General features: G+C 40.8%; 2 protein-coding genes across 10 annotated transcripts in view; one reads left to right on the forward strand and one right to left on the reverse strand.

Annotated features, from left to right (window-relative positions):
- The window catches only part of dennd6a (DENN/MADD domain containing 6A), a 20862-nt gene extending 19486 nt beyond the window's left edge, over window positions 1–1376 (reverse strand). Inside the window, exon 1 of the mRNA XM_032513753.1 lies at window positions 966–1376. Within this exon, the coding sequence (XP_032369644.1) occupies window positions 966–1196 (231 nt within the window). The 5' untranslated portion in view covers window positions 1197–1376. The remainder of the gene's footprint in view (window positions 1–965) is intronic.
- Window positions 1377–9632: 8256 nt separating this feature from the next.
- The window catches only part of slmapa (sarcolemma associated protein a), a 63224-nt gene continuing 48048 nt past the window's right edge, over window positions 9633–24808 (forward strand). For 6 of the 9 annotated variants that reach the window (XM_032513739.1, XM_032513738.1, XM_032513740.1 and 3 more), the window contains exon 1: window positions 9634–11444. In XM_032513739.1, the coding sequence (XP_032369630.1) occupies window positions 11247–11444 (198 nt within the window). In that variant the 5' untranslated portion in view covers window positions 9634–11246. Of the gene's footprint in view, window positions 11445–24808 lie in introns of all 9 variants that reach the window. The other 3 variants (XM_032513737.1, XM_032513736.1, XM_032513735.1) reach the window with 2 other exon arrangements.

Raw genomic sequence — 24808 nt, forward strand, 5'->3', positions numbered from 1 at the left:
GACTCCCTGAAATGTGTCCAAAGCACAAAGTATCAACAACTTGTTAACTTTCTCTTTTATTAGATTTAAATTCATGCCAAAGATTGACAAATCAATAACAATTTTAATATCTGTACCCAGATACCCAGAGGCAACACTGTAAACTTTTAATGAACATTTTTCCCACTGACATGTTATAGAATAAAGACACAATCTTCGGCCTCCCCTGTTCATTCTTTACACATTCTGTGACTGATGCATTTACAAAATTACTTTATCAAATCAGTCAATGAAAATAACAAACTGATCTAATAAAAAATAAAAGAAAGTTGTGCACTCTGTGTTGTTCATTTCATTAGAGTAAGTGTAACAGAACTACTTGAAGGAGCCTGAACACAGATCCCATGTATAACCGTATGAAGCAGTGAGTTGGGTATAGCACATTGCACTGCATCCCAAACACCTGTTGTGAGAACAACGGGTATTTGTTGTGTTGGATTCAAACCCTCCATGCCAGAGATGCCTTGCTCAAGTCCTCGGCTTGGAAAAGTTCAATGTGCGTGTCTGTTGGAGGAAGACTTTAAACGAAACACTTCCATGTGAGATAGTAGCTGAGCAAAGCTGTGGCTGGTGGAACAGACTAAGTCCAGGGAGGGGAAAACACACACACACACACACACACACACACACACACACACACACACACACACACACACACACTTCACCTTGGATAAGATAAACTATATCGGAAAACGTTACTCAACTCGTTATCCTACAGTAAAAGTATTCTTCTATATGTCCAGCTATATGTCAGCACTGTTAAACCAAAGAATAACTAACCAGAGAACCAAACAAACTGCTTCAAAAAGGGGTTGTGTGCTCCAGTCCGGGAAATAGTCATAGCCTTTAATAACTGCTTCTTCTTTTTTAAGCTACAGTGTAGTTTTACATGGACCGGTTGTCCCCAGGGGATCACTTAGCCTCACCTCCACCGCCTGTCCCAGCTCCAGGTCGAAGCCCACCACACAGATGCAGTGCAGCCAGGTGGAGAAGCGGTCCCAGGGCAGCAGGAGAGCCTCCTCCGGGTCCTCGTCGCCTCCAGGCCCGGGAGGCAGAGTTATCTCCTCGGCCGGGGAGATGCTACTAGCGTCCTGGTCGTCCAGATCCTCCGACTCTTCGACCTGCTCCCCCAGCTCCTCCGGGCCTTGCAGAGCCATGGCGACGGCCCGACACGGACACTCAGATGCTCCGCAAAATGTCAACGGCTTTTCTAAATAAGTTTGTACGGTTTATCTAGTCAGTCTACCCCCAGGTGATAAGCAGAGTAGGCAAGCAGAGCTTCAGAAAGTAGCTACTCAGCTAGCACTTAGCATAGAAGCAGGAGCGTACGTACGACGTGGTGATAAAAGGCGTAACGTCATCACGTAAGCTCGTCCCTGGCACTGAGTTGCATTCAAGTCAACCACAGCCTGTTAACATCCATCAGGGAACATAATAGGGAAAAGTTAATAAGGATAAAACTGAAAACTGCTGATAGTTAATTTAAATTATGATGTTTTAAACCAAATGTTTTACTTTTACAGTCAAAACTGCGAGACAACAAGTCAAACTTGACTTTCTAAATCATATTAACATAGGATAACCTTTATTGATCCACAGAGGATATAGGATAGAATATATTATCAAATATTAAAACAGTATAGAATGGGTATAAAACAGTAAAATGTAGTGTAGCATAACATGAATATAGTAGGATATAGGCTAACAGAATATATCAACATATAAGTCAAACAAGTAATAATTCAGACTTTTAACTTTTTCACGTCAACATGAAGTAAGTCAAACTTATTAGATGTTTATCAATTATAAAAAATTTGGTCTTATTAAGTTCAACGTTGAGTTAGTAAATCAAATTAGGTCAAGCGATCACAAATTTACAGTCCGCTTTTAACATCTTGCAACATGATTTGGCTACTTTAAAATTGGTTCTAGACTCCAAGAAAACTAAAGTCACGACTTTCACTCTGGGAAAATCAACTAAAATTAATGTCCCAACCATTTGTACACTTTCTGGTACAGAAATCGAAGAAGGGTCACGTAACAAATACTTGGGTATTACCAATGACCAATCACTGTCTTTTACATCGCATCTCCAAGATTTGGTTAAAACACTGAAATTTAAGTTAGGTTTTTTTCTTTAGAATCAAGTCCTGTTTATCATTTGTAGTAAATAAACAACTTGTAAATGCAACATTCTTGTCATTCTTCAGCCTCCCAGTGTCTTCATGCTGTGGACTCCGTGTCCCATGGAGCCTTGAGATTCATCACAAACTTAAAACCTCTCACTCATCACTGTTTGCTGTATTCTCGGGTCGGGTGGTTCTCCCTCTCCATTCGGCGTTGGAAGCACTGGCATCTTTTTATTTATGAGGCTGTATTAGGACTTCTTCCTCCTTATCTGAACACTTCCATCCCCCCGGAGGTCTGCAGGGACACATCACCTGCTCACAGGATCCGGTTTTATTGACAGTCCCTAAAGCCCGCACTGACTTTAGCAAAAGGGATTTTAATTTTGCAGCCCCATCTCATGGAATCAGCTTCAGAATGAACTCCAGTTGAAGGAGTTGGTCTCCCTTTATTCTTTTAAAGGCTTTTTAAAGGACATTGCAGGAAGGCATTCTGTATGTCACTGTTTTTAAATTGATTTAGGACCCAGGTTTTTAAATTGATTTAGGACCCGGTTTTTTAAATTGATTTAGGACCCAGGTTTTTATGATGACATTGTTGTTTGAATATGAGTCAGTGTGTTTATGTATTCACCTGAAAGTGTCTCTGTGTCTTTTTGAAACCGCGCTGCTGCCACTAGCCAGGACACTCTTGTAAAAGAGATTTTTAATCTCAGTGAGTTTTTTTTATCCTGGTTAAATAAAGGATTGAATGAATGAATAATGTGTTATTCATAAATAATGAAATTCAAGTCAAAACATCATCGATGCAAGTAGCATTGAAATGACCAAACTGATGGATTTAAAGATGCAGTAGGCAAGCCTTATAAAACTAACTGTCTGTCATATTTTCTGAAACTTGCCCGTGTTTGAGCAGTACAACGTACAGGTGGGAGAAAAAAATCGATACAGCATGGTATCGCGATATTTTCTGTAGCAATACTGTATCTCTACACAGGCGCCAAACATTGATATTTTATTGTTTATGCGTTGGTCTGTTTGTCCCATTTTGCAGCAGTAAAATTGATATGAGATGAACAAACTGATAAATGTTTCTTTTTAGATGAAACAGATGTTGACAAAGTTTCTTTTTGGGGACGTCATTTGAAACTGGGAAAAATTACAGGTTGAAAAAAAAGGTAACAACTTGCAATATATCGCAGAATATTGCAACATGTTTAAAATCGCAATGATATTGTATCGTGACATGAGTATGGTGATGTTATCGTATTGGGAAGCGTCTGATGATTCCCACCCCTAGTACTGCATGCATGTTATTTAAAAAACCTCTGGCTCCTCTGGCACCACCTACAGTTTGTAGTCCGATGTGCAAAAACCCACTGCTTCCTGTTCAGATCGTCCAATCAGGGCCAGGGCGTGTGTCTCCGGCTAAACCCTGGATTTCTCAATCTGCTGCACCTTAAATCCACCCGAGGAAAGCTTTTATTCAATTCCCAATGCATGGAAGAAAAAAAGAAAAAAACGACGTCACAGATCAACAGGCCAGAGACTATTAGTTGCCCCCTTGCACATTTTAAACTAGGGGGGACCGTTCATTTCAGGTTGTTGCACCGAGGTTGGGAACGGGTTGCCTCCTTCCATGCGCTGCTTAGATTGGGGGAAAACTTTGAAACTCAGTTGAAAACTTGCTTTTTAAAGAGGTTTAACTGGATGGTAGGGTGGTTTAGGCTGGTCTTATGTGTACTGTTATTCTTTTGTTTTGTTTGTGATGCTTGTTTATGAGAGTTGTTAATGCTTCCTTTTGTTGTGAAGCACTTTGTGATCTCATTTTGAGATAAGTGCTATACAAATACATTTTACGTACTTATACTTACTTACTTAGACTTTTTTTGACTACAATAGATGAAAAACTGGAATTCATGAGAAACTGTTTTTCCTGTAAAATGTTCTGCACTTCTGTTTGTTGTGTGTTCTTCTTGAAATTTCCATCTCAAACGGAGTCACAGTTACAACAGAACAGGAATTTGGGACCGTTTTTCATATTTGATAAGAATGTGCTGCACTTTTTAGATGATATAACTTCTATCTAAAAAATCTAAAGTCCCCTTGTGTTTCCTCAATGACTTTTTGCTCATATTTAAAGATATTAAGTATCGCCACCTAGTCTCCTGGATCTGCATCGTTCACATCCTCAACACTGAGTGTAACTCACATCATCGAATGAATTACTTCTTTAATTACAGCCCTCAGTCTGAGTCTGGAACAAGGCAGTAAATCAGCTTTATCCAAATCCTTTAATAGCTCAATTATGGAGCCCACAGATGGATGAAACGGAGCGGGGGGGCTCAGAGAAGGAGGGGTACACACCCTGTTGACCCAAGTTGTGACAAAGATCTACTTGTAAACAGATTATCAATCAGATTTATTTACATTAATGCAAGTGATATTTGCTAAATGACTAGTAGGCTGCTGTATTACTAATAGTAAATAAAATAACTAGTACCCAGCTAATTGGTATTGCATGATTTTTTATGTTTTGTTGGTTTTTATACCCTGGTTCAAAGAAAAACAATCTTTAATTTTTGGGTTGAAATGATAAAATAAACTTAAACATACAGTACACATGTCAAGTATGTATGCAACTATGTATACATATTAAGCAAATGCGTAAAATTAAAAAACATATATAGCCTAATTAGATAAACAAATAAATTGATTAGTGCAACATTCAACAATAAATATGTACAGTATGAGAAAACAATCCAACATCAAGGCCCATATGAGATTAAGATTTAGACATATTGATCCTGCAATGGGGACATTTTTTGTTTTTGTTTTGTTGTTACACACACTAGACACCTGAAATACACACACATGCCCAGGACCTGCATGCACTAATGGAGAGGTGTCAGAGTGAAGATGCAATGGAATATCCAATATAACACAACCCATTGCATCATTACAACTTTAAAATGCAAAATGTCCTCACTGCTGAACTAATAATAGTTATAATCAATGTTATTTATATTAATAAGACACTCAAAAGCAATGTAAAGTGCTTCACATGTAACTGAATGAGACAATTAAATAACAAAGATGAGAAGAGCAAACATGACATAAACAAACCACAGCATTTATTTTAAAAAAAGAAAGTGTTTTAATAACATTTTGATGGAGTTTATCTTTTAGAAACGTGCTTTTTACCAACATGTAGGCTCTGCCTAAGTGGTGCATCGATGTCAAACAGGGCTAAGAAGCTAAACACAGTAAGATGCTGTTGAATCTTAAATAATAATCAGACTGTTAGCACATCCGTGACAGCTGCTTGCTCCGCAGGAGGGCTGGGCATGACTGCAGGGATGAGGACCAGGATCTATACCAGAACCCTGACATGAACAAGACCAGGAGCAGGTTGAGTACAATAAAACCAAAACACTTGGGATCCCGACACAAAGAGAACCAACCGACACTCTGAGGCTGTTGTGGATAGGTTGCGGTTTTCTGACCCAAAACACAGAGACTGGGGCGCCTGGTAGAGCGTGCGCCCCACGTACCAAGGCTCAGTCCTTATAGCTGTCCTAAGTTCGATTCTAACCTGGGGCCCTTTGTTGTCTACCTGCCCTCTCTCCCCGTTGTCCTGTCTGTAACTCTCCTATCAAGTAAAGGCCAAACATGGCCAAAAATAATCTTAAAACAACAAAAACAGCGAATAAACAGACTCATAGTGCAGGATTAAAGGTGTCTTTAATGCAAGGATGTAACTTTGGGTTCAACACTGGGGGTGTTGAGATCTCCACATTTGACCAAAGTTGAAATTTTGCACGTCAAAAACTTTATTTTCTATATTTCGGTGAATTATTCTGCAACACTGTTTGCCTTCTCTGCATCAATTTATGGTGCAAATGTTTTTTATTCATTCAAAGGAAATTATAATAGTTTTTTTGGGGGGGTGGGTTGCACTGGCCAGTTTTGATCATACCCCCTATAATGCTTTAATTTAAAAGTCAATACTCAAGGACAAGGTTGAATGTGCAGCAGAGTAGTGAGCTGAAGCTGGATGATTCAAGGCTGATGCTGAGATACCAGAGAGCGGCAGGCAGTGATGAGTCCAAAAACAAGCCCAGAGCGGAGGTGAACGGGCAGCAGATCAAACCAGTGGTGCAGGCCACGTGTCTTTAGGTGGAGAGTGCAGAAGGTCTGAGGCAGCGTGGGGCAGGGTCTGAGCAGACACGTGTCCATCAGTCCTTGCTACGTCCTTCACTCTATTTGGAACAGACGAAGTGAAGCGTCAACCCTCAGGCCTCTCAGATCTGCCAAGACCTCCTGCAGGAGTAGTCTACATGCTTGTATGTGCAACCTTAGATGTCAAAGGAACTTGTTGGCACATAAATTGTTGTTAATTTACACTGTCCCCTTCTTAAATAAAGTGAATCGAATCAAATTGAATCTGCCTACCAGCACATCTGAAGCAGTAACCTCTTAGAGTCTTGTCTTAGGCCTATAAGGTTGCAAGAAAACCAGCGGAGACTCCAAGTTACTATTGTAGACTACTTTCCTTTTTGTATAAATTAGACAAACAAGATAAAACATCTTAATTAGTGAGGTTTAGCGGTCCTTATGTTTTCTTACTATTGAACAGAGCCAGCTGAGCTGTTTCCATATGTTTCCCGTCGTCATGCTAAGCTAAGCTAACAATCTGCTGACTGTAGTTTCATATTTACTGTATCAGATATGAACGTTGCATTGATTTCCTTATCTAACGTTGCCAAGAAGTCAAATAAGCATATTCCCCGAAATGTCAAACTAAACTAAGATAAGATATGAATAGATATGCCTTTACTGTCTCTTCTAGGAGAAATTCATCTTGGGCACTCGAGAGAAACAAATGGCGACACATTGCGCACACTCACTCACACACACACACACACACACACACACACACACACACACACACACACACACACACACACACACACACACACACACACAATAACCATACAGGTGACCTACACAGAACATAATCATACATTACCTCATCCAATGCTTCAGTGAACATCTAATAACCATAAATACTCACACACAATACCCCCCCCCCCACCTTTCCTCACATCCACTGAAGACCAGACCACTGAATGTACAGGTATAAATACTACTATAAACAATTTTAATTTACTTTTAAGGCAATATTTACAGACAACTGTGCCTTAACATGAACAGGAAAAACACCAAACATAGATTGGTTGTGTTTCTGAATGTTCCTAATGGTGGTGCTACAGACACCATCTGAATCTTTAAACTCCATTTTGTAAAAAAATGTGAAAAGGGTGAATTGTTTCAAGTACATTGGTGAGAGTATGTTAATCCCTTTTTGACCTATTTAATGGACTAGACCCTCAGTTCAGCTGCTTCAGCTATAATTATTTTTTGCACCCTGAAAATCTCAATAGTTGATTTATAACTCATTTCACCACATAATTGTGCCAAAATAGGTTGAGAACAGCTTGTTTTAGAAGCACAAAACTGAAAACATTAACAATTTATAACTGAATGAAACCAAAATGAGCAGCAAAGCGACTTGTGGGGTTTAGTCCCGTTACTGCCCTACCGTCTCATCCAGCATCGATTTGGTCTCAGCTGTCGGTTCACCATAACACAGCAGGGACATTTCTGGAGCCATAAGCAGAATTTGATCTCCTCACACATCTCCCCACCCCACCCTGCTGTCCCAGGCCGTAAATCAAGTCACCTGGATGAAACCCCTTAATGAAATTGTAAAATATTGTCATTAGGTGTTCTTATTAATGTACTTTAATATACGGTATGTGATGCTGGAAAGCTTCAGTAGGGGTACGAATAGTCTACTGAAAAGTATACTGTGAGACAACAACAGATACTAGTTTTTAAGATTGAAAAACTGCTTAAAAGGTACACAGTCTGAGTTTTGGGAAGCACCGAGTGGAGCCCCAATTCCCCAAATACCCTTTCCTTTGAAATCCAACTGTATCTGAGTCACAGACTTGTCGCATCCCAATTGGAAAACCTCTAGAAACCCTTTTTCTTCTCCCCACCCCCTTTTTCCCCATTTTTTCCTGTAAATGTGTTTGTAATTGTTCAATTATATCACATCATATCAGATAAAAAACAGGATAAATGGCCTTTTTATTACCATCTAGTAATGAAAACTTCACTTTATAAACCCAACTGAGTCAGGTTTCGGCCTGTAGAGAATGAACTAATATATTTTTCTGACTGTATAATTAGCTTTTGTTTATTTTGAAAAATCACAATAATATTCCCGTAGTATTAGAGCCTTGCTTTGACTTTTGTAATACAAATAGTTTAGATATGTTAATACAAAAGGTACATTTGTGTACAGTAGCTCTAAGAATAGTCAAATTTAAGTCACTTATGTGTTTTATGTTTTATGTTGCTTGAAAAAAACTTTTGACATCTTGCAATATGGACCCAAATCGGGTGCATGACTTCCAAATCCGTTACATTTTTACCTTTATAATCCAACAATACCATATTTTATCAATAATACTGCCTTTTTAGGATACATTTACACCAGCCGGAAAAGAAGAGCACTAAAGAAAGTAATAAACTACTAGTTAAAATCAGCTACAAACTGTAGAAAATTAATAAAAAAATATACATTTTTGGCATTGTACATGTAAAACGAGATTAAGATTCAGTTCAGTTCATGTTTATTGTCCCCATTGGGAAATTAGGTTGCAGTAAAAGATCACATCACATGGTATTCAAACATTAACACAGATTAGGCAAGGAGGAAGAAAAAAAAAATGTACACCACCACTCATACCATAAACCTCCATATCACTATCTTCGTATCAATGCTATTAAAGTAAATAAGATAAAGATAAAATGTACCAAAAGTTACAAATAGATAAATATAGCAATATTGAACAAATAGGTAAAAATAGCAACAAAGTGACAGTAATAGTTATAACATGAACAATAAACAGTATCTAGCAATGTAACAGTATCCGGCTGACTTCTTTTACTGTAAAATAATGAAAATAGTAATAGTCAGTAGGCTAAAGGCCAATAAAGTGGTACAGTACAAACAGATCACACAATAAACACAGGTACGGGTGCATGTATTTGTCCATGTAGCCTCCACAAAGTTGCTGTCATGTTATAATTAAAATTGTATTACTCATATTTATTTTAAAATATGTCTCAAAATCTTGATTTCGAGACATATATTCAATTATATACTCAATTATGACTTGAGTAAGTCATAATTCTATGACTCAACGTATTTTTCTTTGTTAATAATTTCCAATTTATTATATTTACCTGGCATAAATGGATTTCCATAGAATCCCTTTAACCCCCCCCCCCCAATTAACGTCGTATATTTAACGTAAAATTAAGATTATTATCAGAGACAACTGATTTGATGAGCCCAGCGGTGAGTGGAGATGATGTGATCGGGCCGTGAACGCACCCCGCCTGTTTGCTCTCTAGTTACAGTAACGTTATGGCGGCTGGGACCTGCGGAGGAGGACAACTTCTTCTCGATTCCTTCCAGAAAACTGTGGGAAGGCGACGGCTTTAAATCACACCTGTCTCGGCAAACCCGGTCTGGACTGAGACGGACGACGGCAGCGCAACTTGTGGGTTTTTACGGAGTTGTTCCTGGGAGATAATCGGGCCGGTGTGATGCGTGAGGACCCGCAGTCAAGAAACTCCCCTGATTTTTCCGCGTCTGTCTCTGCCCCTGACTGTCAGTTAGCCGGCTAGCTAGCTGCTCGGTGGCTCACCACCTTCATGCTAACGTTTGTTTGCAGGGCTTCGTAGTAGCCAAAAGGCGGGCTAGCTTGCTGCTTTTATTTGCTCCAGGAGACAGGGATGGCATTTCGCCTCCACCCGGTAAGCGAAGTGGTTGAGAGGGGTGGGGAGAAGGCATTTAAGACCCGGTTGATAAGTTTGTCAGCACTCATTAGCCTAGCCTAGCCTAGCTTGCTGGTACAACGCCAGAAAACGTTGGCCGAGAGTTTAGCGCTTTGGCTGTTCTCTAGCGAGCTAGCCAATTAGCATTTTAGTTGCACAAGAAGACCTGCTAATCCCCCGTTTATCCCGTCTGAGTGTTTTGAAGCCTCTGCACCAACTAATTCAGACGAAGAGAGGAGACGGAACTGCTTTAGTTTGCCTATTTTACCGTTAATGTATAATAACTCAGGGGTGCTTAATCTTGCTAGGTGTCATTAGCAACCTTATAGGTGTTCGGTGGGGAGAGCGGTAGCGTAAGGTAGCTAGCTAAGGTGCCCTGTATCAGGGAAACAATGTCACACAGATTATGGCTGTAAATGACGGATAGATTACAGATGACACATTACTTAACGCCACATGTGTGTAAACCGACTGACGTGTTGCACATTGGGTTGTATGCCCGTTGTTATTTTTGTGCAAGACAAGACTTAACGCAGCTAATAAACGCGCACTAATATTGTTAACTGTTTCCGAATTACATTAGATAGATAGCTTACTGGATTGATAACTCATTCAATTAGTAGTCACAATTACTGGTGTGAGCTGTTGCTATTTTGGGGGGACTAAACATCACGTCTGTGGTGGCTGACTGGCTGCCCTCGTCTGCTTCAGTGCTGGAATAGTTTGATGGACGTGGGAGGCTGTTTTCCAAGCTGTCAGGGCTATACTCAGTCATGTATGTCTTGACACATAGCACCCTGGTCTGTACATAGTGCCTGCTGTCAGAAATAAGTACCGTTATGTAGCTTTTGGTGGACAGTCAGTAAGGGGAATGTCTTGTCTTTTTTATACCTGTTGGTTTGTTTTTTTATTTTCATTTGTTTCAAACACAGGAGAGTCTTGTTGAATCGAAGTGGGAGAGCGGTGCAGCCTGGGCTGTGCACAGTGGACAATGTTTATTAGTTAGTGCCTAGGAACTTAAGAGTACTTCCATTTCTGCCTACATATAGGCCATAGATATTGTAGATTATTCATTGGGTATTGCAACAGAAGACTGCCACTCTGGATCAAGAAAACCTTTCCCTCGTGTCTGGTTGGAGTAATACTCTTAAGCCAAAATCAATGCCTTCAGCGCTGGCTGTGTTCGCCTGCCGACCCAACTCGCACCCTTTCCAGGAGCGGCATGTGTACCTGGATGAGCCAGTCAAGATCGGCAGGTCGGTGGCTCGGTGTCGCCCGGCCCAGAACAACGCCACCTTTGATTGCAAGGTGCTGTCCAGGAATCATGCCCTGGTTTGGTTTGACCACAACACCGGCAAGGTAAGAGACAATGACAATGACTAAACTGACATTATGATGATGTATTTTGTACTGTATTTTCTCAAATGGCCACCTCAAAATGATTCTCAGTCATATTTAATTTGTCAGCAGTGCTGTCACAAACACACATGTAATCTTTTCACATGACAACAACCTGCAGCAAGACCCGCGACAGAGTATGCACTCTGCTCAGGCCTGAACAGATTCTATTTGTAAAGGGTACATTTACATAAAGCATGTTTGGAGGGGAACCTTAAGCTCTGGAGTGTTTCCTTCTGTAGATGTTTCAACACTGTACTTGGAGGCTAATTCATTATCCCAATTAAATACCGGAAATGATCCCAGAACTCAAGGGATTGTGGGTAGAAAGACACTGCTGTGTTCCTCGTGCTAGCAAAGCTGAAAAAAAATCTGAACAAAATAAAGTCTGGATTTATGTCCCACCTACTTCAAAGTAGCTATGCTAACAGAAGACAGTCCAGCTGTCCAATTAACAAGATACCTGTGAGACTTGTAATTTCTTTAAAATCCACAGGTCTAAGATCTGAATCAGTCGGATTAGATCTGTGTGTTGTACAATCTGCCATTGTGTAGCTCCAGTGTGTCTGTAGTTTCTCTGTAGAACAGGTTGAACAGGTTGAGACAGCCACTGGATTAACCAACTATGTGGCATGCAGGGACTTTGAAATACGCTGTTTGGTGTGTGCCCAGCACAAGCTATTTATAATGACATCAGTAGCGTCATCCTTTCCTCTCCAGGGATAAATGTATACACACATGGATTGACCAACATACACTGATTTATTGGCACTTGGGATTCAAAAAGCTCCAATTACTTTTGTTATTGTCACCCGAGGTTTGCTTAGGCGTTTGTCTAATGAATTTGGTCGCTGACTGATAGGGCTGCACGATAAATTGATTCAGCATCAACATTGCGATGTGCGCATGCGTATCACTCACTTTGCAGGATGCGTGATTTAAAGTAAGGCAAATGAACACAAACTGCTAGATCCTAAAGTAAAGCGTGCGTGTGTGTGTTGGGGGGGGCGGGGCGGGGCGGGGGATTTCCATTAGAACAAAATTCTCTGGTACCTGCCAACAGGTACTTTTTCAGTACTACCTCCGTCGAGGTTCCAAGCGAGCTGAGGCCATACCAAAAGGTGACGTGAAAACCTGCAGACTATTGATTGGTTGATGAGAATCGTCACTAATCATTGCGTCATCATTGTTAGCGACAGACGGGGGTGTCCCAATGGGGTAAGCCTCTCCTTCTAAGCATAGCTCCTATGGCGCCATTTCAATGCTACTAAGCACTTACCTGCCGTTAGCATTCCATTGACCACCGTTCATTTTGAATAACTTTACATCTGAAGCGTTTAAAGACTCAATTTGTCCATTGTTTATTTCTAAAGAAACATCCATTCCTCCATCTTCGTCCGCTAATCAAATATAGGGTCGCAGGGGTAGCAGCTCCAGCAGGGGACCCCAAACTTCCCTTTCCCGAGCCTCATCCCGAGACGTTCCCAGACCAGGTTGGAGATATAATCTCTCCACCTAGTCCTGGGTCTTCCCTTCCAAGCTGTTATTTCTAAAGAAACATGACAAGTATAAAAGCTTCATTACCTTATACCTCACGTTAAGGCTCTGTAGCAGACGTTTTTGTAAAAATAGGCTAACGATTGTGTCATAACCAAGCGTCTTGCTCTCGCATAGTCGACAAATCACCGTATTGTCAGGAGAAGCACGCAGACGGTTTTGACTTCCATTAGCTGTTTAGGTTTAATTACTAATGTTAACTAACATTTTAGTTAGCAGTAATTAGCCTGTGTCTGTTATCTCCTAACATGTAGCTACGCTCTCCGTCTCTGCTGATTGGGAATGGTTGAGATTTCTCTTGGCACAGCTACCAGAAGACTTACAACTTTCAGACAAGTTACTCACGTCACATCTACGTTGTCATCCTCAGTTGGAGGTTGCGCTCAGCCATCACCGGAAAAGTGTTTCTAATTAGGACTGCATGATATTGGGGAAAAATACGAATCACGATTATTTTGCTTAGAATTGATATCACAATTTTTTTTCACCATGACAAAACAAATTGGCAGTACTAAAAATATATATATATTTTTTGGCACCTACAGCACATTGCACATCCCCACAAGCTTGTAAACATGGAGGCTTCAATGAAGAGAAGGGGGAGCATTGCAGCACTTTAAAACCTATTTTATACAGTCTATGTTTAAAACTCACAGAAGAAATTTGTAGCGTTTGTGATGCAGTCGGCTCGTAAAATTAAATGAGTCAATTATAAACGAAGGGGCATCGCGGTCGATCAGAGTCGAGCAGGTACCATGTTATGGAAACACGGCGAAAGGACCGTAACCGTTCGGTGACACAGTGAAGCTCATGCTTTTTCACAGGCAGAGAAGCTACAGTAGTGACAGAAAGTTTCAAGATAACTTCAGGTTCCAGTATGACTGATAAAAAAGGTCAGTGTTGCACAGGAGGAATAAAGCACCTGTTTAATGCCCCGTTATCACAACATCTCCCGACCATCCTTCACTGCAGAGTTCCCTTGACTTTTATTGAGTTAGCATTAAGAAACTAGAGGTCTCCCTACTACGGTTTGGAGCCGCAAGGCTGGAAAGTTCCCACTAATCTACAAGAGTTTGTCTGATATAACATCCTTTACTCCGAGTTTAATGGCTCTTGGATTCACAGTTTGTTGCTAGTGAGTGACATGCAGGTAGGGCTGGGACGGTATGGATTTTGTTCTCCTGGCTGCTGATTCACAAAGTCATGCAGCTTTGGAAACATGTTTCTGTGATGTGTTGTCGGCCGGGAATCCCATACTTTGGCTCCATTACACTGAGAAGACGTCGAAACCCAGTATTGACTCGTGGTGTAATGGACGATAGTTGATCAATACGGATCAACGCTCACAGTTCAAATGCACGTGAACTGTGGATCCGTTACAAAGTTTATTCCTTATAATACTGTGAAATACATGTTTACTGTTGCTGTTACATAAAGGCTGATACATTTCTAGGGTTGCAGTGAAAAGATGCAGGCTACGCAATTTTCCTCACGACGGGTATTTACTGGACAGTGTGTGGTAGTATCAGCGTATCAGATTAATTTTATGATTACATAAGCACGGCATCGGTCCGTTAACCAATACTGGCATCGGTGCTTCCATACATATGTTTTTATAGTTGCTTGTATAGATACAGAAAGACTCTTGAAGTGCAATTGCAATGGCACACACACACACACACACACACACACACACACACACACACACACACACACACACACCACACACACACACACACACACACACCAAATTTAAGCACATAAACTCGGCTTGCCTCAACAAAACCTCTTAACCGTAGGTTCCTCTTGTAGTAAGAACATCGTCTGTCACATGAGTCTGCAGTTTTTTGTTTGTTCTACACCAGCCTGCAGTTTAATTTTGCTCTAATACGTGAAAACACAGTTTGTTTCTTTCCCCTGGATTAATCAGCGTTAGGACTGAGAGTGTGGTGATCCGCATAACACGCAGAAGCAAACCGTAGAATAAGGTAAAAATGTCAATGGAAACTGTTTTTATCATGTTTTTTACTGCACAAATTGACATTTTCCGATTGCTTTCACCATCTCGTCTTTGTGTGATAAGTGTGCGCTGGGGTGAAACGGGTGTGATTGGTCGCATCCTGTGATATATAAACCAGCCAGTTGGCTCTGTGATCCAGCACATTGCTTTATTATTGATGTAATCTTTCTGTACATCAATGCAGGGTCACTGTAAGACCGGAGGAGATCCCACAAAGAGAGATCACTGAAACATGCTCACTTTTCAGATTCCACTGCAGCTGCTGGAAAAATCACAACACAATGACATCATGTCTTTCATATTTGGTCGGATTTATTGTTACGCAGCCAGACTGAAATGTGGTGAAGAATTGAGACCAGTAACACTTTGATTACATGTTATGTGCTGTTGCCTGCTGATGTCAAGGCCACCCTCTGGGATCGTTGCCTTGACACCGACTACTGTGAAGGAGGAGGAACTAATTGACACGAGCACAGCTGGTGGAATGAATATCTTAGATCAAATGATGAAGTGTATTCATATTTAAAAGCGTGAAATGGAACTGTGACTTTGCTGCAACACAACAAATATATGTACTCACCTGGTTTCCAACTTCACCGCAGGTGTGTCTGTTAAAACACGGACGGAGACAACTTCTCTCTTTTGATGCTTTGTGTGTGTGTGTGTGTGTGTGTGTGTGTGTGTGTGTGTGTGTGTGTGTGTGTGTGTGTGTGTGGTGTGTGTGTGTGTGTGTGTGTGTGTGTGTGTGTGTGTGTGTGGTGTGTGTGTGTGTGTGTGTGTGTGTGTGAAATAAATTACATTGTAAAGGCTACCATACACAGGCATAAGAATTATATATACTATAGCAAATCTTAACAATAACCCCACTATTATGTCATCTTAATGCAGTTTAACTACCTCAGCATGTAACTAATGCACCTAATATACACATGTGAGCCACGTGCAATTTAGCTAACAAGTAAAGAAAACAAACAACAAAAAATCCCCAGTTAACCTAAATGAAATTTGCAAGAGCTGTAGACTAATACAATAACATGAACTGACAACCCAAGTTATACGACTTACAGTTCTCAAGGACGCGCACACACAATCTCAACTGACTAGTGATCCTCCGGACAGCGGCAGTCTCTTTTTTTCTGCCGGGTGGCGTGTCCGCACTATTCTCCGACGTGCACTCTAACGATCACTGCTGATAGAAGGCCTTTTGTACAACTACACTGACTCACCTACCGTTTTTTCTTTAAATGTCTCCCGATGTCTGACATCAGGACGATGAGCTGACAGAACTGACAAGTTGAATGTTGTCCAATTAGAACGGACCCACGGCGGTGACGTTTTTGGTGGAGCTGTTCTTTTAATAGTCGACTCGGAAGAAAGCCAACGTCTTGACAGTGAACTACATCAACACAACAGAATGTGGAGTTAAACTGGACGTACAAAAATAAAAATACAAAGAACTACCTATGGGATCATAGCCCCACCAATTGGAAAAGTCCCTCCATGCCACGGACCCACTTTTGTGGAACAAATATCTCTTTGCAGTGTCTCTCTCCTCCATGCCATGTTGTAAATTCAGATGGATTTTGATTGGCTGTCAGGGTTTCTATCAAAATCGCTCTGAAAGCGATCCCAACAATGTTGTTCGCCGTTTTTGTCATAGTTGGGGTTGTGACACCGCCATCCATTTAAGTTGGAACTAGCTTTAAATGTATGTATTTTATAGTTATATCGATATAGTTATGGTTCTTGGTGTGGACGGCCCTTAACCCTGGAGGTCCTGGGACATGCTGTAGTCCGTCCAGAGGACCAGTCAGACCGACGGTTTCCTAGACAGTCGGCGTCGGTGCTTTGTCATTTGCAGTTGCTTACTTGTTCCATCCTTTTAACTTTGTAAAACTGTCCCCAGATTGAAATGTGATTAAGGACTTTTCTAATCACACGGTGACTGTAATAGTTTATGTCAGTAAGTAAGACTCCAGGGCTCAGGACAGTTAGTTTTCAATGGAGTCAGATTTTCCATTTATGGTTCTCTTTTTATCCATTACTGCTACATAAACTATATGTCAGGCTCAGCTGAAGTTTGTTTACCTTCCATTGGCCACTATGCTTGTGGCCAAAATGTTGGATGGGAGTTGTTTTTCACAGTCCTAAATTTGTTTTCAATTTTCATAACGAGACGTTGAATGCAAGGTATTCCTGCTTTAAAATTGCCGTGTGTGTTAATATGCAGTAATGTCTGCAGTGGACAGCTGTTTTAGCAAATAATGAAAGAAAATATGTGTGAGCCATTGTAAACGGGGCTGTACTAGAAATACTGGGGGGGGAAATGGGCTGAGATTGACTTCAAATGGCTGTCGCAGACAGTTCCCCAACACGTGGAATACCTACTTACAAGGGTGTACTCAGGCAGATCAGATACGAGGCAGTTTGAGCCAGATTAAGAACTCCCTTTGGATGTCTCTCTGTAATACAGCTGTATCACTAGAACTATCCAGTCATTCATTAATCCATCAAGCGAGTGTGTGTACACTGAATCCTAACATGTGCCAGTTGACTGGATTAGACAAGGTTTATCTTTCTGGAGGACATAGTTGTAACGCGTCAACTACACAGCCTTGACACTGATCTGTAATAAACCCTTCGTAGTTTCCACACTACAACCAGGGTTAAGTGAAATGTTACAAGGAAAAAGTAAATAAAATATTGAATAATTTAAGCTGCTAATCACAACAATCCATCAATGTGGTTTGTGTATAAACTGTGAGTTTAGCATCTGATAGTTGGAAGCTAAAGTGTTGTCCTGCCTCCTCCTTACCCTGCTAGGGAGTGTAAATTCTGCTGCATCAGTGTTGCAGCTCTGTGTGAAACGACGTTGGAGCTAAATTTGTCTTCTTGCCGGCGGCCTACATGCCCCGTGCAATACCTCACATCAGGGTCTGCAGCATTGTTCTGCAGGCCAATGTCACGTTTGGTCAGCCCTCTGTGGAGGATTCAAAGTTAAAAGAAGTGAAAAGAATGCGGGCGGAAAACCAGATTTAAATTATAGTATGAATGAATGGTTTAGGAAGCCTTATACGCTTGAAGCCTTGTGGTTTAAACAGGTGTAAATACCAGTCGGCAAGTAGGAGCCTGTGCTAGGCTCCACGGATGGAATAACCCTCCCGTCAGGTGAAAACAAGCTTTGTCATTTTATATTTCTTGTTGAGTGCATCAGCTGCTGTTTGCTTGTATTGAACAACTTAAAGTTCATTGTGTAGGAGCAGTAGGCCATTCCTTGTATTCCTGCTGGAGTTTTTGTAAACTGATCTGTTGCATGCTCTGGTGACCTTAGCAAGGAGACGGTTGTAAAATGCAACCAATTTACATTAAAGTCATGAAAACCACAAATATGAATTGACCTCTTAATTGTGAAACACTTGAGCAATGGAGATGACAAAAAATTGGCGGAACAACAAATTATACGTCCGTTAGGATTCGGCCAAGTGGATTTTGAACCACTTGGCCTATTATCAGGTGATGCAACTCATCCTGAGTCTTTAGCTTTTCAACACTTCCTCAGACAGGAAGGAGGATGCTGTCGACGCAGTTAGTCTTCATGAGCTTATTGTTAGAAGTCACCACCAGCCACTTCATATTGGCATGGGGCTTAGACGTTTAGGTTAACTAGTTGAATTACAGCAACGTTTCTTCATCAGACACTGCAGCAGTTTACAGAGCTAGAAAGAAATATATATATATTTTTTAAACTAGAAAGGTATTCAGAGAGTGCAGACCTCCGCCACGGCATGTCCTATTTTACAATTTTAACGCAGTGTGAATTTTCACAATTATTCCAAAACAACATGCAGAACAAATGCCACTTAATGTGAACCAAAGTTAAAAATAATTTTGTGTAACTGCTCTGTGATCTGCTCCAAAATGTAATGTGTTCTTCCTTGGCCCATGCTACGTCCATACACCAGGTTCCATGAAAATTGGGCCAGTTGGGCCACTAACTAACCTCCTTGGAGAGTGGAGGTAACTAAAGTGTGAGATTTCTGCATTTTTTTTTAATAATACATGATTTAATATTAAAGTATCTAATAACACTGCAGTTTATTAAGTGATTGTTCTCATTGGCATCAGGACTGTTGCTATTATATAACATAGTATTTAGTAGGGTTGAAACTAGGGGTGTGGGAAAAAAATCAATACAGCATTGTGATATTTTCAGTGGCAATACTGTATTGATATACAGTCGCAAAGTATCAATCTTTTATTATATATGTGTTGGTCAGTTTGTCTGCTTGACGATGCCATTTTGCAGCAATACAATTGAAGTGAGATGAACAAACAGAGAAATGTTTCTTTTTAGATAAAGCTGTACCACCTAGTGTCACACAGTCTCTCCCCTGAGTGTGTAAAGTAAGATGTAAACAGTAAACATTAAGCACCCCACATCATCTTCAGACTCCATCTGGAACTTGTAAACAAAATAAGACAATTGGCTATAAAACTGAAAATACAGCATATCTGTTCTCTGTAAAGACAAACTAAATTACCTGATTAATGCAACATTATCATGACGTCTCCCGACCATTTTTCACTGCAGAAAGCTGCTTCCTACCTGGCTAAAGCCAATATACTGTAGTTAGCCTGAAAAAACAAGTCCCAACTAATGTTACGGTTCGGAGCCACGACGCCGGAAACGTAACACCAATCTACTACATCAGTCTTGTCCACCACTCTCTCTCTCTCCTGTACTACTGTATCTGACTGGGAAACCCAAGTTTTCCCCAACTTGCGATCTTTAAAGAGGCCGGTCCTAACTGTTGTTGGTCTCCACCACTCGCGCTATCTCTGACTCAAACTGCATACAAACGGAGCTTAGCTACATAGGCAGCGGCAATCAGAGCTTCAGAGCTAAGGCGGGGCTACAAATTAGGTGTCCTAAAGAACCCGTGTATCTAACAGTGGTTCCATTTTACATCGTATGCACGCAAGTTTTATTTATTTTTGATACCGTGTATTCTCCATGTAAATTTATTCCGATACCATGGCGGAAGAGATTTTACTGTGGCGGGCCGCCATCAGCATAGAGGAAACACTGAGTAGTAGTAGAGCCTGTTATAGGCATTATTGTGAATTTCACCTGACACTGAAACAGGAACCTTTTCTTATTTAAAACCGGATCACATTTTGATACTTTGCTTCCAGTTTCTTTTACCGAAGACTGTTGATTTCTTCTATTGTTATTGAACTGTTGTTTAGAGATCTATTTGTCTCTTCCTGCCCTTTCAGTTGTCACTCAAAACACACACATTACTTTTTTTTTTCTCCGAATACCTTCATACAAAACACCTGTTTGTAAAGAAGTCGTTCTACGACCTAAAAACATAAAAGATATAGCGTAGTCCTCTCAGCCATCTTACTACTCAATCGAGCTTTTGTGGCAGGCAATTCTAAACTTTTGCACAGTATTTCACTTTAGAAACATTTAGGAAAATAGAAGTATTGGATCGAACTCTGGATCCGCAGATTGCCAATATTAAAGGACACTGATCGGGACATACCTAATTTTCACAGTCTACATCGAACTGCTGAACAGAAGGCTGTGTGTGGAAGCTAAAAATACATTGTTTAAACAGATGGAGAAACCCAGCAGCGTAACTGGTTTCATGTGTTCTCTCTCTCTCTCTCTCTCTCTCTCTCTCTCTCTCTCTCTCTCTCCTTCTAGTCTAACAAGCCTCTGTCCCTCTATTCTCAGCTCAACGACAGTGGTAACATAACAGGTTTATCATGCCAGTCATGACTTGCTTCCTTCAGGAGCTTTCGGGGTAATTCATTTAATAAGATGTAAAGCTGGCTGGCGCTGGCTGGTGGCTGGCTGGCTGGCTGGCTGGCTGGCTGTGACCCTGTTTGTGCAGCTGTGTACACGACCCATCATGTGGCACATGTGTGTAGAAGAAAATGAGCGGTCGCCCGTCCCGTGGGTCGGCTGCTACACAGTCTACGGTAGCCTCATCCAGATGCTCTCCACGTTGTCTTTACGTTACGTATACGCTTTGGTGCTGTGCAAAACCCTTAGACACTGTGCCCAAGCCAGATTATGGCAGGGACAAACCTGGACCTACTGTATATACACACATTCAAATAACCTTATACTATTAATATAAATAAATAAGATCAACTATGTCGTAATGTTAATACACTTCCACAAACCTGTGGAAAACTGCCTAAACATATATTCAATATATTCCAATCAGTAACTCAGCGCACCACTGTACAGAAAAGGGATGCACTGGATTTATAACACCAGACAAGACGAAGGCATCATTGTGACACGGAGTGTAGCGTAGTAATCAATAGCTGAGGCTGCTACTATCTGTTTATTAACCCGTGAGTTTGTGTGCAGCGTCCAACCAAACTGGTGTCATGTGTCGACCTGCTGACTGGTTAAGTGGTTGTCGTGCCCGTTGTCTGTTTTTGGGAGGCTGAGGACAAATTAAAATCCAACACAATGACGTGGCATGCGTTTGGCTGACGCTAATGAGGGAAGGGACATGGAGAGCAAAAATGAGGAGGACAGAGCGATAAAGGGATGCAGTGTTTCCCAGAGAAATGTTATGTTGCTGGTGGGTGGAAGCGGTGCAGGAATGTTGGTGGTGGTGGTGGTGGTGAAAAACGGTCACAAGTGTAGATAAGTTTAAAAAGAGAGAGAAATGATCTCCCTATTTCAGGATTATTTTTAGATCTGTTTTAATTCAAGAAGCTTAAAAAAAAATCCTTCTTTTAAAAATTGATTTTTTTTTCTTCTTCTTCTTTTGGGTGACAGCAAACAGTCCAGTCTTGTATTTCAGAGCCTTCTTACCAGCACTTGAACTCGGCAGACCTTTTAAATGAATACACATTGCAATGTGAGGATAATGTAACTTGTACATTTTGTGTTTCATACAATCCTGAAACGTGCTCTGTTAGGTTAGGTAGTTAAATTGTTACATAATTGTTAATGGGGATGGAGATTAATCACTAATGGCTGTAGTGGGCTTTTCCCCCTTTATTTGATCGTGACAGTGGGTAGGCAGGAAGAAAGAGAGGGTGACCGCAGGTTGGATTTGGACCCGGGCTGCTGCCAAGGACTCACCCTACATGGGGTGCACGCTCTTTCTGGGTGAGCCAGAGGCAGCCCCTATATCATTATTCTTAACCAAATACATAGTGTATCTGAGATCTGGAAACACGGTGATGATCAGACAGGTTGTAAACAAGCTCCCAGGTTAGAGAAACCTGTGTGGAAGAGAGAGTAAGGGCCAACAGTAAAATTATGACTCAAACTGTCAGCTGTAATCGTCACCGATTACAGACCCACTTCCTGCTTGGACTTTGACCGGCTGTACTCACTGTAGTTGTGTGTGTACACATTGTTCTTGTGCAGTAGAAATAATAGAAAAAAGTACCAAAAGAAGACTTAAGTTGGAGTAAACCAGAATTGTTGTTTTGTTGTGTTTTTTTCTCCTTTTCAATTAACTCAGTAGCTTGCTGTGAGATGTTGGTACTGAATGTGGAAGCTGACTGGACAGGGACATCTTTTTTTTTTTTTTCTGTCTCTCTCCATCTCTCTCACGCACGCACACAGAGAGGAAATTGCAGCCAGTGTTCATGGTTAGTGAGTCAGTAAGTCAACCAATCGGGGATCTGCTTTGTCGTTGTCCTCGCTTCAGAAAAGAGGATCAGATAAACTGTCACTATTTACTCAGCATTTAAAAAAACAAACATTGACTTGGTCTTTTGGTTCTGATACAAGTATATACCCAATAATTGGGTTACCTGTTAACCTGTTAATGAACATTCCTTAAGTCATTTTGGAGAGTGTTATGTCTTCAAAACAAGAGCAGTGTGTCTGCACTGCTGCCGGTCTGCAGGTGTAAATGGTGCTTCACAGTCAGCTGGGATTACTGCACAGTGAGAAAACGACTGTCTGCTGATAGATGATGTCCCCTCAGAGTTTAGAGTTAGCCAGCCCTCTTACTCTGGGTTTGTGCTGAATCACAGTTGCTTAATTTCCTCATTCACCACAGTTTGATGAAAGGGACTTCCTGTATGATTTGTAGTTTAGGTGTTTAAAATGAGTTTGGAAGATCGAACTCTGGCTGAGATCAGACAACAACCTGTAACTTCACAGAAAGATACTGAGGGCTCCTCTGAAGACCTGGTGGAAGGAAAAGAAGCTTTTACCTGTCTGAATGTAGGCATGGGGAATGAAGAGATGGCGTAGCAGGTGAAAATGTGAGTGAGTTCTCACTGATCAGCAGCTTAGTAAATGTTTACAGACAGGTCTTATCAGACAGCACATGCTACGATTTACCAGCTACTGTCACCATGTAAAAGAACCATCCTATTGTTTTTTCAGTTGTACCATGCCGGTCTGTCCATTCTCATGAGTGTGATATCTAAGGAACGCTTTGAGGGAATGGCTTCAAACTTGGCAGAGACTTCCACTCGGACTCAACTATGAACTGATCAGATTTTGGTGGTCACTGTGACCTCGCACAGGGGTGTAGACAAACCTTTTTTTTTCCAACTTAAATCGACCTGCAACGCATTTTTTTATTTTCTATTTTTACATTTCCCCGACTTTAAATGTATTACTGATAAATGCGTTGGTAATACATAAAGAAACTATAATCTGTCATATTTTAGTTCAGTCGCATTATAATTGAATGGTGCTTAACAAATGCACATTTAGAAATGTAAACAAAGTATTATTATTATTATTATTATTATTATTATTATTATAATTGTCAATGTTCTGTATTATTGCCTCTGCCTTATACTAGGGCTGGGCGATATGGACCAAAAGTCATATTCCGATATATTTAGTCTGAATATCGATATGCGATATATATCCCGATATTTTTTCCTCAAAGTGAGAGCAAATGTTCAGTCAAAGCCAAATATGACATGTATCAAGTAGTTTTATTGAAACCGGCTATTTCAGTGAACAGTTGCAGAATCAAATGAATAAACAATAAACCGCTTTCTTCACCTGGTTCATGATTAAATGCTCAGCTGTTCAAGACCGCAGCATGAAACACAAAGCTGCAGACCGACACAATAAGGAAAATAAGGAAAAACCTTTGTTTAAAGTAAAACATCTGTATACTCCTTACAACACTGCACTCACCAACAGGCCAAGTGTAGTCTGTGACCGAAGCACTGCGTCCTCAGCCACTCGTTCAGCTCAACCGCTCTGACGATGTTGCTCCCGTTGTCGGTTGTTACAGCAACCTGATGCTTTTTGTGGAGTTTCCAGCTTGCAGTTGCGTCTTGCAGGGCCTCAGCTATATGATCACTGGGGTGATCCTGGGGGAAATAACTTGTTTGGAGACATGATGTCTTCATCTCTGTCTTGGATGAAGTGAATGCAGCTTTATTTCACGTAAGTCGAGTGCTGATGTGAGTTACGCATGCTCAGATTTAAACGGTTTTTACGGCATAACATGTCATATGGAAATCTGTGAAATCCATTAAATAATAGTTTTCTCATTACAAACAATAACAGAAGATGGGAATCATTTCAAAAACGTTTTAGCTATCTGTGATTGTTTGATTGTTAACGTTAGCTCAAAACGCCAGTCCAGTGACTTTGTCCGGCTAGAAAGTAGAAAATATTCAGATTCAAGAAGCTGAAATCAGAAGAATTTTTACCTTTTTTACTGATTAATCGATTATGAAAATAGTTGGCGATTAGTTCAATAGTTGACTACTA

Source organism: Etheostoma spectabile, chromosome 4 (assembly GCF_008692095.1).
Source record: "Etheostoma spectabile isolate EspeVRDwgs_2016 chromosome 4, UIUC_Espe_1.0, whole genome shotgun sequence".
Lineage (NCBI taxonomy): Eukaryota > Metazoa > Chordata > Actinopteri > Perciformes > Percidae > Etheostoma > Etheostoma spectabile.